This window comes from Silurus aristotelis, assembly GCF_946808225.1.
Source record: "Silurus aristotelis genome assembly, chromosome: 14".
Lineage (NCBI taxonomy): Eukaryota > Metazoa > Chordata > Actinopteri > Siluriformes > Siluridae > Silurus > Silurus aristotelis.
This window is the reverse complement of record NC_139587.1, coordinates 25,601,731-25,615,281: the sequence shown is the minus strand read 5'-3', so window position 1 is coordinate 25,615,281 and position 13,551 is coordinate 25,601,731. Positions and strand designations below refer to the sequence as shown.

At 37.4% G+C, this 13,551-nt stretch overlaps 1 protein-coding gene across 1 annotated transcript; it reads right to left on the bottom strand.

Annotated features, from left to right (window-relative positions):
• Positions 1-2,208: 2,208 nt before the first annotated feature.
• olfml1 (olfactomedin-like 1) lies at positions 2,209-6,206 on the bottom strand. The gene is made up of 3 exons (XM_083561120.1): positions 5,934-6,206; positions 4,058-4,343; positions 2,209-3,702 (listed from the first exon to the last, which is right to left on the bottom strand). The coding sequence occupies exons 1-3, from the start codon at positions 6,048-6,050 to the stop codon at positions 2,927-2,929; spliced, it is 1,179 nt and encodes a 392-aa protein (XP_083417246.1). The 5' UTR covers positions 6,051-6,206; the 3' UTR covers positions 2,209-2,926.
• Positions 6,207-13,551: the final 7,345 nt, after the last annotated feature.

Sequence of the window (13,551 nt, the reverse complement as noted above, 5' to 3'; positions counted from 1 at the left end):
ACAATTAATTTAATTATTTAAATGAAGGTTTTTTTTAGCCCTGGTTTATCAATCTGATTGGACAAGTGGCATCCAATAGTGTTTTACTTAAGATTTCTAAGTTTCACTAAGTTTCACTGATTCCTGGACGTTTTACTGTATGTGTAATTACACCTCTAGCAGCAAATCCACTGAAATAGTTACTTCAGTAGTGTTAGCGACATAAGTGGCAAACTTTCCATAATTTTGACGTTAAATTTGAAAGCCACAAATTATGTAAAGGGAATAAGAGAAGCCAGATTCTGTTTCACTTTTGACAGGAATGTTTGAAAGCTAGAGAACTAGCTGATGGACTGGATCTAAGCTCTGTAAAGCAAAACCGTATATATACATATATCAGAGTTGAAGATGCTGAGATTTTCATTGGGAGTGACAAAGATGGACAGGATTGAAAACAAGTTTTTTAGAGGGACTGTGCATGAAGGATGTTCGTGGTATATTGGTAGAAGATCACCGGGAAGGAGGAAGAGAGAAAAACCAAGGAGGAGGTTTATGGGTGTGGTGAAGGAAGACATGCAGGTAGTTGGTTTAAATGAGGCAGTTGTAGAGGATGGGGTAGAGACGGGTGATCCGCTGTGGCGACCCCTTACGGGAGAAGCCGAAAGAAAAAGAAGAAGATATGAAAATATATATATAGTGTCCAAAATGCCACTCAATCAATTTTAATTTCTTATTTATAAAACTGTTGTGTAAAATCAATACCACACTCATCATCGTCATGCTCTTAAACTGAACATTGGCACAGCTGTTATTACCTGCAAGCTCGTAGTTATGACTGAATCACAACCCTGTTGATACCCAGGAATCCTGTACTTTTGTTGGTGCAATAGTTTACCAGCAGTTCATTTACTGCAACAGTGTTGGAAAGATTCTAAATTAAAATCCAAAACCTGTTACAGATTCACTGCTTGGGCACTGACCATGGTGCTTAAGCCTCATCTGCTCTGCTCAAATGTTTGGATTGTATTTTGTGTTTTATGCTAGCCACTTTGGGTAAAAGCGCCTGCCAAATTAGAAACCAAAACAAGAATCAAGCTTGGAGAAATACAGACAAAAACCTGTTCATATTAAATTCTCCACAGCAGTGTTCATACTGTTCCAATCCTTATTTAAAATCTGTTGGGTTTTCGAATGTGTTAAATAGACCATTAAGAGCCCCAACTTCGATTTTAATTCGATTCAGGGATGCAATCACACTTTTTACGCTCCGATGGCCAGGATAGCGCCTATGACCTTATTGGGTTGACATTCTAAGGTGGAGCAAAATAGTAAACAACATTCATAAAAAAAATCATAATGTGAATTAATCTTAAGCTCCAGGGAATTGAAAATGCTAACATTACATGCTATATCAGTAGCTAAAGTTAGCTAATAAAAATCTGAACAAAGAAAATCAATGTTATGCTTCCAAATAATGGATATTGTTCATTTCACCAATTTTGCTTCACCTGTGTGTTTGTGGTGGTCAGGAATAGTACACTTCTTTGTTAACTTCAAGCCTTGTCTTAATGCATGACACTGCCAGTCCTTGCTTTGGGACACCTTTCAAATTCCCCACAAATGTTGAACTGGGAGTATTACATTTATTTCATCATCTGACATTATTAGTGATGGCGGGTGGCCCTGCTTCAAGATAGGGTCCCTAAACCTTATAGGGATTCCAGAGAATAAAGAACAAAGGACTATTAATTGTAGATAGTTCTCCAGGTCTTTAGTCCAATCAAACAGGAGCACACCAGATTGCACTTATTTAATCAATAGGTTTTGTTGTTGGCCCTGAATTCAGTGTCATTCTGCTGGTTTAGAACGATCATTGGAAACATTGGCCCTTAAGATTGGCACCTGTGATTGTGAGAACATTGTGAATTCTCAGATAACACTTGACACGTTTCATAAAGCCTTCATTACTTACATTTGGGTTTCTAGGAATAGTGCATCATATAGTCTGGTGAACCCCAGAATATTTACATTGTGGCTAAGAGTTACAAAAGCAGGCTTGTTTCCAAATCTGGTCTTGGAAGTGTACAAGAGATTTTTTTGTTCTTTTTCACAGCAAGCACAAAACACACAAGTGCAGTGGTTCTCAAACTTTCTCTGCTATTCCCCACTTAGGTTTTCAAGCCCCAGTTGTCCTCAATCATCCAAAAATGGTAATGAAATTCTTCAGGATTCAGTTTTAAAATGTCTCATTTATTGAAATATAAATTAGAAATCAATAACAATAAAAGCATCAAGTTAAAAAAGAGAGAACATAAAAGTGTAGTTTTGTTAGGTACCCTAACTGATTTTGTTTTAATTTACTTGCATTACTTACCTAATTGTTTGTGGGTGCGTTAAGTGTATGAACTTTATTTTAAATAGAAGAAAAAAATTGAAGAACACACAAAAAAATTACTGTATATATAAATTCTGCCATTCATTGCGCCCCACCTGCCATGCCTATATTCCCCACTAGAGGGATGTGCCCCACATTTTGAGAACCACTGCACTAGTGGTTAGTTGGTGTTGGAAAAGTGGGAAAAACCAAAAGAATTTGACTCCCTGGAGTCTTAAAAAAAAAAGCTGCTGATTGGTACTATTGGTGTCATTGAGATTTAACCTTCAAGGACGCATCTATTTTACCATCAGTATGTATATTTCAAAAGAAGGTTATAATGGTGGAAGGTCAATTATGTTTATCTTGTGGAAGTTAATGTAATATTAATACAATAGAACATAACACTTACTTTCCCAGGTAAAAAGGACATACTTAAGGAACATGTGATGCCTCATTGATGGTACCATCCATGTTTATTATAGTGTAATTTTTCTGAGCATGTGATGACCAAATGAAAACATTAAATTGAGATTAGGTAGAGTTAAGCAGGCTTAAAACGTAGGTGATCTGTTATTTCTTATTTACAATCAACTGGTAGGTAGTTTGGAAGCCTTCGTCCCAGGCGTAAATCTGTTTGTCTTGCGGGTGATAGTGCATGCTCGAGTGGCTGGAGTAGCGCTTTGGGAAGTATATCACAGGCAATTCTTCAGTCCAGATGCTGTCATGGATATCGAACAGGCACTGGATGTTGGAGCGGCCTCCAGAGTGTGAGTTGTAGACGACATACATGGTGCCGCAGATCATGAAGGCACCTTCTGCATTGTAGCTCTTGCAGGTTGTATCCCATGTGTGCTCTACCGACAGACTTTTGGAGTCCAACTTGGTGATCACAAGATTTCCTCCAAAGTCCAGATCGGCATGGATGACCCATAGTCCCATCTCATCCACAGCAAAATCCAGGAAGGTGTAAGGAGTAAACCCGTAAACCGGGAGGCGTCCAGCGTTGGGCAGAATCATGCGGTCAACGATGGTGTGGTTGGAAAGGTCAACCTTGAGCACTTCATTTCGGGTATCAGCATTGTGATAGTAGACAAAACCATCATAGACTGCGTGGCCTGTTCCCTGCCATGGCCGAGGGAGCTGGATGACCTTGGGCTTGTTGGTGGAATTGGTCTCGGTGAAGGTCTTTATTGAACCAAACTGAAGCAGTGTTTTGTTCCTCGAGCCACTAAAGAAGTAGATCTTAGAGGAGCCTGTGGTTGGGTCTTTCAGCCATGAGCCTATTAAATCTCCTGCTTTCTTGAGGATTTTCTGCGATTTGACGCCAGAGAATTTGATGTTACACTCTGAATGAAAACAGGAAAGACATGAATTTTACATTCAAATTCAACTCTGAGATCAACTTAAAAGCCAGGATAAGTCAGGAATTTCTATTGTAGAAGAGTAACAAACAATCCAGTGTTACAAATTATTGACATTGAAGACTCCTTCCATAAATGAAGCGGATTTGAATTGAGATACAAATAAACCTTTTTCTAAACAAATCTAACATTGCATCCAGAAGCATCTCTTAGACATACATTACTCTTGATTTATGGTGTTCTGAATGGTCTGTGTATTACATAAGAAAACTCTCATCAAATTTGCAAAAAGAGCTGAGAGCATCAACTCAGAGAAGGATATAAGTTTAAAGTTGTTTACCTTTTCCCTGTCTGATTACAGCTTTCCCTTTGCTTTGGGCTTCTTTAACTTGTTGATCCAGCAGAGAGTCTGAGATCTCTACACTGGATGTGTCGGGGAGCTTATTTTGCAGGTACTCGATGTCTCTTTCCACTCTGTCCACCCTTGTAGCCAGGCTGTCCACATAGCCCTGAATCTCTGTCTTTAGCGCTCTCACACTTTGAACCTGACCACGCATCTCTGTGGCCATATCGTACATCCTCTGGTTGACCGTCTGGACGTTCTGATCGCATTGTATAAGACGTTCCTGTGTGAAGATAAAATGCAAAATAGAATTATAAGTGGAACAAAAGCACATTGGATACATTTGGTGCCCCATGTTTGCTTCCATTGAGCAACAATGCTAATGTAATAATATGCCATATCTTGCCTTAAATCCACTGTATTGTAAGCTGTTAAGGTAGTTTTGGAAACAGTCTAAATACAACCCCCAAAGGAAGATAGCATGGTTGAACATGATCAAGAAAAACTCACATCCATTTTTTCACATTTTCCACTTTGCCTTGTACATTTTAAATGAGCTTTGGCCCAATGAGGTTGGCAGCGTTTCTGATCATGTTCTCGCATGCCTTCTTTTTTGCATGAAAGAGATTTAACCTCTATTTGTGGATGACATGGCAAACTTTGTGCACAGACAATGATTTCTGTAGGTGGTAATGAACCCATGCAGTGATTTTTATTACAGAATCATAAATCCAGTGACGTCTAAAGGCCCGAAGATCATGTACTGATTTTTACCCTTGTCCTTTTTTACGTACAGAGATTTCTCCAGATTCTTTAAAAACTTTTGATGATATTATGTACAGATGTTCAACTGTTTTGCAATTGCATGTTGAGGAACATTTTTCTGCAAATGTTCACAGATTGGTGAAGCGCTGCCCAAATTTAGAGTCTCTGCATCTCTAAGATGCACTATTTACACCCAATCATCTTACTGACCTGTTGTCAATTATCCTCATTAGTTGCAAACTGTTTTTACACGTTTTGGAGACAAGGTGAGGGAGGTGAGATTGAGATGGTTTGGACATGTGCAGAGGAGGGACATGGGGTATATCAGTAGGAGAATGCTGAGGATGGAGCCACCAGGAAGGAGGAAAAGAGGAAGACCAAGGAGGAGGTTTATGGATGTGGTGAAGGAAGACAGGCAGGTAGTTGGGGTTAAAGAGGCAGATGTAGAGGACAGGGGGTTATGGAGCCCCTAAAAGGAGAAACCGAAAGAAGAAGAAGAAGTTGCAAACTTTTGTTGCACCGCCCCAAGTTTTCTGAGACCTGTTGCAGCCATTAAATTAAAAATGACCTTATTTTTTTATTGAAATGGTTTTATTTTTTAGTTTAAACATTTGATATGTTTATATTGTGTATAAAATGTGGGCTTATAAGATTTGCAAATTGTTTTTATTTACATTTTGCACAGTGTCTCAACTTTTTTTGAAATAGGGTTGTATGCAGTATATTGTATATAATGTGGGCCTACATTACCTCAGAGAGAGAGAGAGAGAGAGAGAGAGAGAGAGAGAGAGAGAATATATGGACAAATATTTGTGGACACCTTTGTGTCACAAATTTGCAGATTTTTTATTTTAACATGTGTAAAGCAAACAGGTACTTTATAAAGATAATGTATTTCAATGTAAAAGCTAAAATTATACACTCTTAAACCTCTCATTCTTGTTGAAATGTAGTTATATTGTAGCTCCTTTCCCTGACTGTGCTTTTTCATGAAACAAACACAATGAAACCATAATATAAAGATTTTTAGCCTCAACCTAGATAGACTGCATTTTTGTTTAATCACATAAAAAAATGTTTTTTTCAAAAGACTCTATTAGACTCTTACCTCCATCTCCATGATTCTCCTCTGAAAATATTCCATCATAAATGCATCCTGGGTTGATCGTTGAGCTCTTACCACACTCAAGGACAAGAATAGCATTGCTAAAAGTTTCAAAAACATCTTGCTATACTTTTACTCTAACAGTAAGAGCCAGTACGGGGGGGAAAGTTCTCCGCTGCCCGAATACAGTTGTCGCGTGAAAATGGCGCCTGGCTGAAATGTGTTCTGTTGGTTGTTATCCAGTGTGATTCTGGGATTCAGTCCTGAACGGTCTACAGGAAAGGCAGGTCCTTACAGGCTGTCAGTGTATTTGGAGGCTTAATAATTTCCAGATGTCCTGACACGTCCCCACACAGTAGTAGATTGAAAATCGTAAACACCATCAGGATCACACATCTGCTCTATTATAAAACCCGAATATTTTGTGGTATTTCAGCACACATTTCAAAAGGAGAATCGCTTCAATCTCACATACACCCTCATTTCATTCTTACTCTGAATATCATTGATGTGGTTGGTATTTTAACATTTGCTTTTTACTCTTTTTTTGGACTGCAGTTCTGAAGCTAAGATGAAGTGTAAGCATATATACTGGTCGCAGTCTGTCTTGGGAAAACTGCTAAAGGGCATTAGATGAACACTCACACAAATGCAAACATACACCCTCTTAAATGTATGCACACAGGCAGTTCAGCATCCATCCATGCTTTTGGGGAGCAGAAAGAAAACCAGGAGAAAACTTACATGAAAAGAACATGCAAAATATCCACATAACCTGAGTTCAAGATCAAATTGAGGACTCCTGAGCTTTGAGGCAGTGTTCATCATCATTTCCCCAAATCTTCCTATATTTACTTTAAAATACTTTTATCTGTTTTGGTTCTTTTATATATAGAAATACCATGTAAAGTTCTCCAGTGAAACTTTAGAAGGTGAAATTTTGATGAATTGAGAACATTTTTGGATCATGAATGTTTAGAGGTGAATGACATTTTACAGAGAGGAAGCTGGACTTATTTATCAAGTGGGGGAAAAAAAAAACTCAATTTGGTGTGTGTAAAACGGGCTTCAGTGGATTTTTTTGAATATTTTTCTGAATGACTCCTCTTACACATGAAGAAAGAAAGTCAAAGGAATTCTGTCTGGCAATGAACACAGACACAGATGCTTCCTGAGACAGACGCAGCCCAACTGCAGGTACTAAGTAGTAGTTACAAGCTTATAGCTTCTAAGTTTGTACATCAGATACAGATCAAATACACCTTGAGGAGATATTTTACTTAAAGCTATATGTTTCAGGTATGAATTCATTCTAATTCTTCCTCTAATGTTTTTCAAAGACTGACATTTACATAATCCAGAGTCACTTACAATGATGTAAAGCCTAGCAGGGACAGATTGAGGGTTCTGGGATTTGATCTCACAGCATTCCGATCACAGGTTAACATCTTAATTACTGAGCTATGTAGGAACTGCACTCTCATTGAAGAAGCGGGAAGAGAGAAAAATAGTTGTCATCAGTTGTATCAAAAAAGCCATGTACAGTATGTATATCTCTTTTCCACCACTCCACCCTGTCTGCACTCTTTTCTTCACTTCTTTAACAATCTCTCCATTACTTTGCCCTGTTGAACCCAGGTACCTGAACTCCTCTACCTTCTCCACCTCTTCTCCCTGCAACCGCACCACTCCACTGCCCTCCCTCTCATTCACACACATGTACTCTGTCTTACTCCTACTGACTTTCATTCCCCTTCTCTCCAGCGCATATCTCCACCTCTCCAGGCTCTTCTCAACCTGCTCCCTACTCTCACCACAAATCACAATATCATCTGCAAACATCATAGTCCACGGAGACTCCTGTCTGACCTTGTCCGTCAACCTGTCCATCACCACTGCAAACAGAAAAGGGCTCAGATCCGATCCTTGGTGCAATCCAACCTCCACCATGAACCCGTCTGTCGTTCCTAATGCACACTTCACTGCTGTCACACTGTCCTCATAGCTGTCCTGCACCACCCTCACATACTTCTCTGACACACCTGACTTCATCATACAATACCACAACTCCTCTATCCACCCTGTCGTACGCTTTCTCTAAATCCACAAACACACAATGCAACTCCTTCTGACCTTTTCTATACTTCTCCATCAACATCCTCAAAGCAAATAATGCGTCTGTGGTGCTTTTAGTTGGCATGAAACCATACTGTTGTTCACAGATGGTCACCTCTTCTCTCACTCTGGCGTCCACTACTCTTTCTCATAACTTCATAGTGTGACTGATCAACTTTATTCCCCTGGAGTTACTGCAGATCGGTACCAGCACACTCCTTCTCCATTCCTCAGGCATCCTCTCACCTTCCAAAATCTTGTTAAACAATCTGGTTAAAAACTTTACTGCATCTCTCCTAAACATATCCATGCTTCTACCGGTATGTTATAAAAAAACTTATAATACTAATAGTAATAATAATAATAATAATAAAAGCTGACACTTGCTGGGGCTTGGTGTTGTGGTTTAGCATTTTTCACACTTTTCTATAAACCTTCTAGTTCATGCTTTTTTTTTTTTGGATAAAAAGAAGCCAAAGAAAAATCCTTAATTTTTAAAGACTCATCTCGGTGTAGAATGGCTTAGTTAGTTTATGTAAATAACGCCTGCCTCATTACACTAATTATTCTGGATCTACTCTATTTATATGATTTAATTTATATAGTTTTTTCACTGCAGTGCACCACTGTCATACCGTCCCACCTCTAAATTGAGGTTTGTGGTAATTGTGTGACAGCAGGTCTGGATAAAACCGTGGATTTCCTGCACTAATAACAGCTGAGCTGTCACTTCCTGTCAGTACTGTACTGTGCATGTGTGGAGTGAGCTGTAGAAACTCCTCATCAACTCACTCAGCCTGGAGCGTGAAGCTCTTCATTATTATGCAGCATTTTGGATGTTGTCTTTAGAGAAGTGAAAAAAAAAGTGCAGGCAGGGTGGAGTGGGTGGAGAAGAGTGATGGCAGGAGTGATTTGTGATAGAAGGGGATCTGCAGGAGTAAAAGGGAAAGTTTATAGGACTGTGGTGAGACCTGAGATGTTGTATGGTTTAGAGACAGTGGCATTGAGTAAAAGACAGGAGGTGGAGCTGGAGGTAGCAGAGCTGAAGATGTTGAGGTTTTCTTTGGGAGTGACGATGATGGACAGGATTAGAAATTAGAGACAGTGCATGTAGGACGTTTTGGAGATAAGGCCCAATTAAGCATGTGCAAAGGAGGTACTTGGGGTATATCGGTAGGAAAATGCTGAGGATGGAGCTGCCAGGAAGGAGGAAAAGAGGAAGGCCAAGGAAGAGGTTTATGGATGTGGTGAGTGAAGACATGCAGGTAGTTAATTTGAAAGAGGCGGATGTAGAGGACAGGGTAATATGGAGATGGATGATCCTTTGTAGCGACCCCTAATGGTAAGTATATAGAAAAAGAATAAATCAATAAAATACTACGACTACTACTAATAACAATAATACTTATAATAACTCACAATTAAAAAAGAGATTGGAGTCAGTGGTGATGGGTGAAGAGTTTTGTTATTAAACTAAGTTTATAACTAGATTGCATGCTTAGATAAAGTGGCCATACACAACAATGTTGAAAATTACATAAGCTGCGAATTTATGCAATTCACTAAATTCACTAATTCACCAATGAATTTATGTTGCACTAATTGCAATCCGTTATGTTATAACGCTCAATTTGGCTGACTAGAAAACCTTTGCCATAATTTCCAATGTTCGTGTTTAAAATAGAAAAAAAAAGATTATAGCCACTAAAGAATTTATACTAATTTGTGCTATATTTAAATACTGTATTTTTTTTGGTATCAATGCAGCTTTTAAAGCTAAAATTATATATATATATATATATATATATATATATATATATATATATATATATATATATATATATATAATGGAGCAGGTTGGGAATGGTGAAGGAGCAGGTTAAGGATGGTGAATAAGCAAGTTGAGGAGGGAAGAAGAGATTTTTCTATGGTAATTGTTACTTTAAATACATTCTTTTGGGGAGTTTTTTGGTCAGATTTCAGCTGAAATGTTTAAACTTGACATGTACATACATTGCCAACATAAATATTAGCATCATAAATTGGTTTATCCTGAACAAGCGAGCCAGTCGTGACTGTGATGAGGAAAAAATCTCCCTTAGATGGAATGAGGAAGAATCCTTGAGAGGAAAAGAAAACCATCATTTGGGTGACAACAAATATCTATTCTTTATAGTTCCATCATTGTTGAGTTATCAGTTGTTCACTGATGAAGGTTTGAATGCAACCTTTTTTTTTTTCAAGTTGAAACATTTTAGCTGAAATCTGACCAAAAAACTCCCCAAAGTATTTAATTAAAGTAACTTTTACCATAAAAAATCTCTTTAATTAAACTAGAATCTTAATATTAAAATGGTTTTCATATCTGAATATTTTGCAATTTTTTAACAATTGTTTGGAGTTTGGAGAAATAAAAATGTAACGAAACATGATGATTTAATTAGATATAGATAGATATACCTTCCAGTGGGCTCACCACCTGCAGGAGGGACCGTAAGGGACGGTGCTGTGAGGATTGGGCAGCAGTCGAAGGCGGGGGCCTACTTAGACTGCTGCCCCCACGACCCGAATTACGGATAAGCGGGAGAAAATGAATGAATGAATGAATAGATAGATATATAGATATTCCAAAAGATATTCCAAAATGTATTGCTGTGTTCAATTAGGGTTACTGATGTCCTATAACAGCATGTCCCAATATGTTTTATTCCATTTATACTACAGCAAATTCCAATAATTATGATTTAAATTAATAGCATGCTGTGTTTTATACTCATTTACAGTACTGCTGTGAAACATCTGTGAAACAATTAATTCCTGTGATTATTAGAGCTGAGATATTGCAGCTATAAACCGTTGTTTTCTTAAGAGTTTCTTTTTTTTTTTTTTTGTCGAAAGGTACAGACAGTTTATTTTAGGATTATGAACAAGAACTTGAAGATGCATCAGCCACAGTACAATACCTGATCCCAGAATTGAGTTGATGTCAAGCCATGACTGTCTGTGCCTGATTGATGTTCAATTGCACTTAAATTACAGCATTTAACATACGCCCTCATACAGAGTGACCTACAATTACCTGAGCAGCTGAGTGTTAGGGGCCTTGCTTAAGGGCCAAACAGTGGCAGCGTAATGTTGCTGAGATTCAATCTCATAACCTTTTGAGCGTAAGTTCAACATTTTAAGCACTGACCTTTCGCTTTCCACCTTGCATCTTACATTTATCTCTCATGGTTGTTATTGATTTTCACAGTCCTCATATTAATAATCAGGTTATAATTTTTGTCCACATTTTTTCTTTTGTCATATTTGAACTTTTGAACTCTTAACATACATATTCTCTGCATTTGCCTCCAGTTGGAAACATGTGACATTTATGCTACTGAGAACCGACATTGTCTTCCATGCTGAAAAATGTCCTGTGTTGAAATTACAAGGTTAAAATTCAGACATAAAAAAAAGCACAATGTGCAAAAATCTGACCTTAGGGGAAAGAAAAACATTGTGATTCTTTAGAGTATTACATTAAATATGGTTGTGGCATTTTCAGGAACCATTAAAAAAATCTTGCTCTGAATACTGAAAGGGCACATATGCCAGTTTGTTGTGCTCCTTAATCAATATGTTATTTTCTGTATAAATACTTTTACATTTTTCAGGATTTTTTTTGTTTTCTTATATAAATCTACACTGTTTGGACAAAAATTTATCGACACCTGACCATAACATTGTATGTGCTCCCATTCCACATTTATTCCTAATTCACTGTTAAAGCGACCTCCACTCTTCTGGGAAGATGTTCCACTATATTTTGGAGTGTGTTTGTGCTTGAGGTTTGTGTTCATTCAGCTACATGGGTGTTAGTAAATTCAGGTACTGATGTAGGTGATCTGTGGAGGTTCATTCCAATGGTGTTCAATAGGGTTAATAACTCTATATCAGAAAATCTTCCACTCCAACCCATGTAAAGCATATCTACATGGAGCTGGATTTGTGCACAGGGGCACTGTCATGATGGAACAGGTTTGGGTCTATTATTTCAACTAAAGGAAAAATGCAATTTTATCGCATCAAATAATATCCTGTATAATTGTGAGTTTCCAACATTATGGTAACAGATTGGGGAAGAACCAGTTATGGCTGAAAGAGTCCCAATATTTGTCCATATATTGTATATAGTATATAGTATGGTCTAAAATTATAATTATACTTGAAAATCAGGTAAGTAAGAAAGTAAACTGATTAACTCAATCAGCCAATGATGTTAAATCAGCCAATGACGTGAATCTCTTCAAAAATCTGTTTTTAATCTGATAGAAAGCAATAATGAGATGATCAAATCCCTCCCTTTGAGCGCACAGTGAATTTAACCAGAGCTACTTAATCACACTTCCTGTATTGTACCTCAGGGCTGGTAGGAAGGCAAGCGCTCCACTTTCTCCCTTCTGAATATTCATGATGTGTACCAAGATAAAAATACACTTCTAGGATTTTTTTTGCAAATGATACCCGAAATTCTCCCTGAAAAGCCTGAAATAACTTCAGGCCGTCTAGATGTTCTGCTGCTGTTATTATGGCAATATGACTGTGTGAATCTACTTCTAGGTATTTGAAAGTGAAACACAACAACATGCCAGACATCCTTACAGATCACACACATCAGACACTTGTATAGGATTGAAAATGTTACAGGTCTTTCTTGCAAAAGAGATCGTTGACCTCAATGGGAATTCCTGGTAAAATAAAGCTCAACATTTTTTTTAAGTGTTGAAGATCATTTAAACCCTTTTTGCTTTATGAATGTGAAGTTTCTTCCCTACAGAGCATGTAAGTGTTATTAATGACTTGGGAGAGTTAATAGGGCACCTAATGGCTGTGCTGAATCTGAGCTCTAAAGCCTGAATCTACTAGCATTTTATTTCACCATTTGTCAAAAACTAATAATAAACCTTGCTTTGCTTTTTAGTACATTATTAATGAACTGAAATATTTTTTTATCTCTATTTAAAAAGAAAAAGCTTTTTTACCTCTGAGTACAATTTAGCCACTCTTACCCCATTATTCATTATTAGTCTTATAATGACTAATATAATATTTGCTATAATATAGACACGTTGTGGATTAAAGAATGGTAAAGTATTGTTCGAGAAATGATCTGAGTGACTCTGGAGTCTGAAGATATTTTTGCAAAAAAATTCAGAAAGAATTAAGAATAAACTGAAATGTATTAACTCCATATTAATGTAATAGGAATATTCTGGTAAAGGATCTTACACTCCCCACCCCAGGATGCATTACCTACAAATAACAAATACAGTAAACATCTGTTTGAACCTAAAAACAAAACATTTTTTGGTTTTTTCTAATTTGTACTTCTGTTATTTTGCATTTATTAATTTCTTCCCAAAGCACATTTTGGAGAGGGAAGAAAAAAGCTGACAGCTAATTTACAATGCATATCTTGATGATAAAATACTGTATACTAGTCATTAATACTCACGTCGTT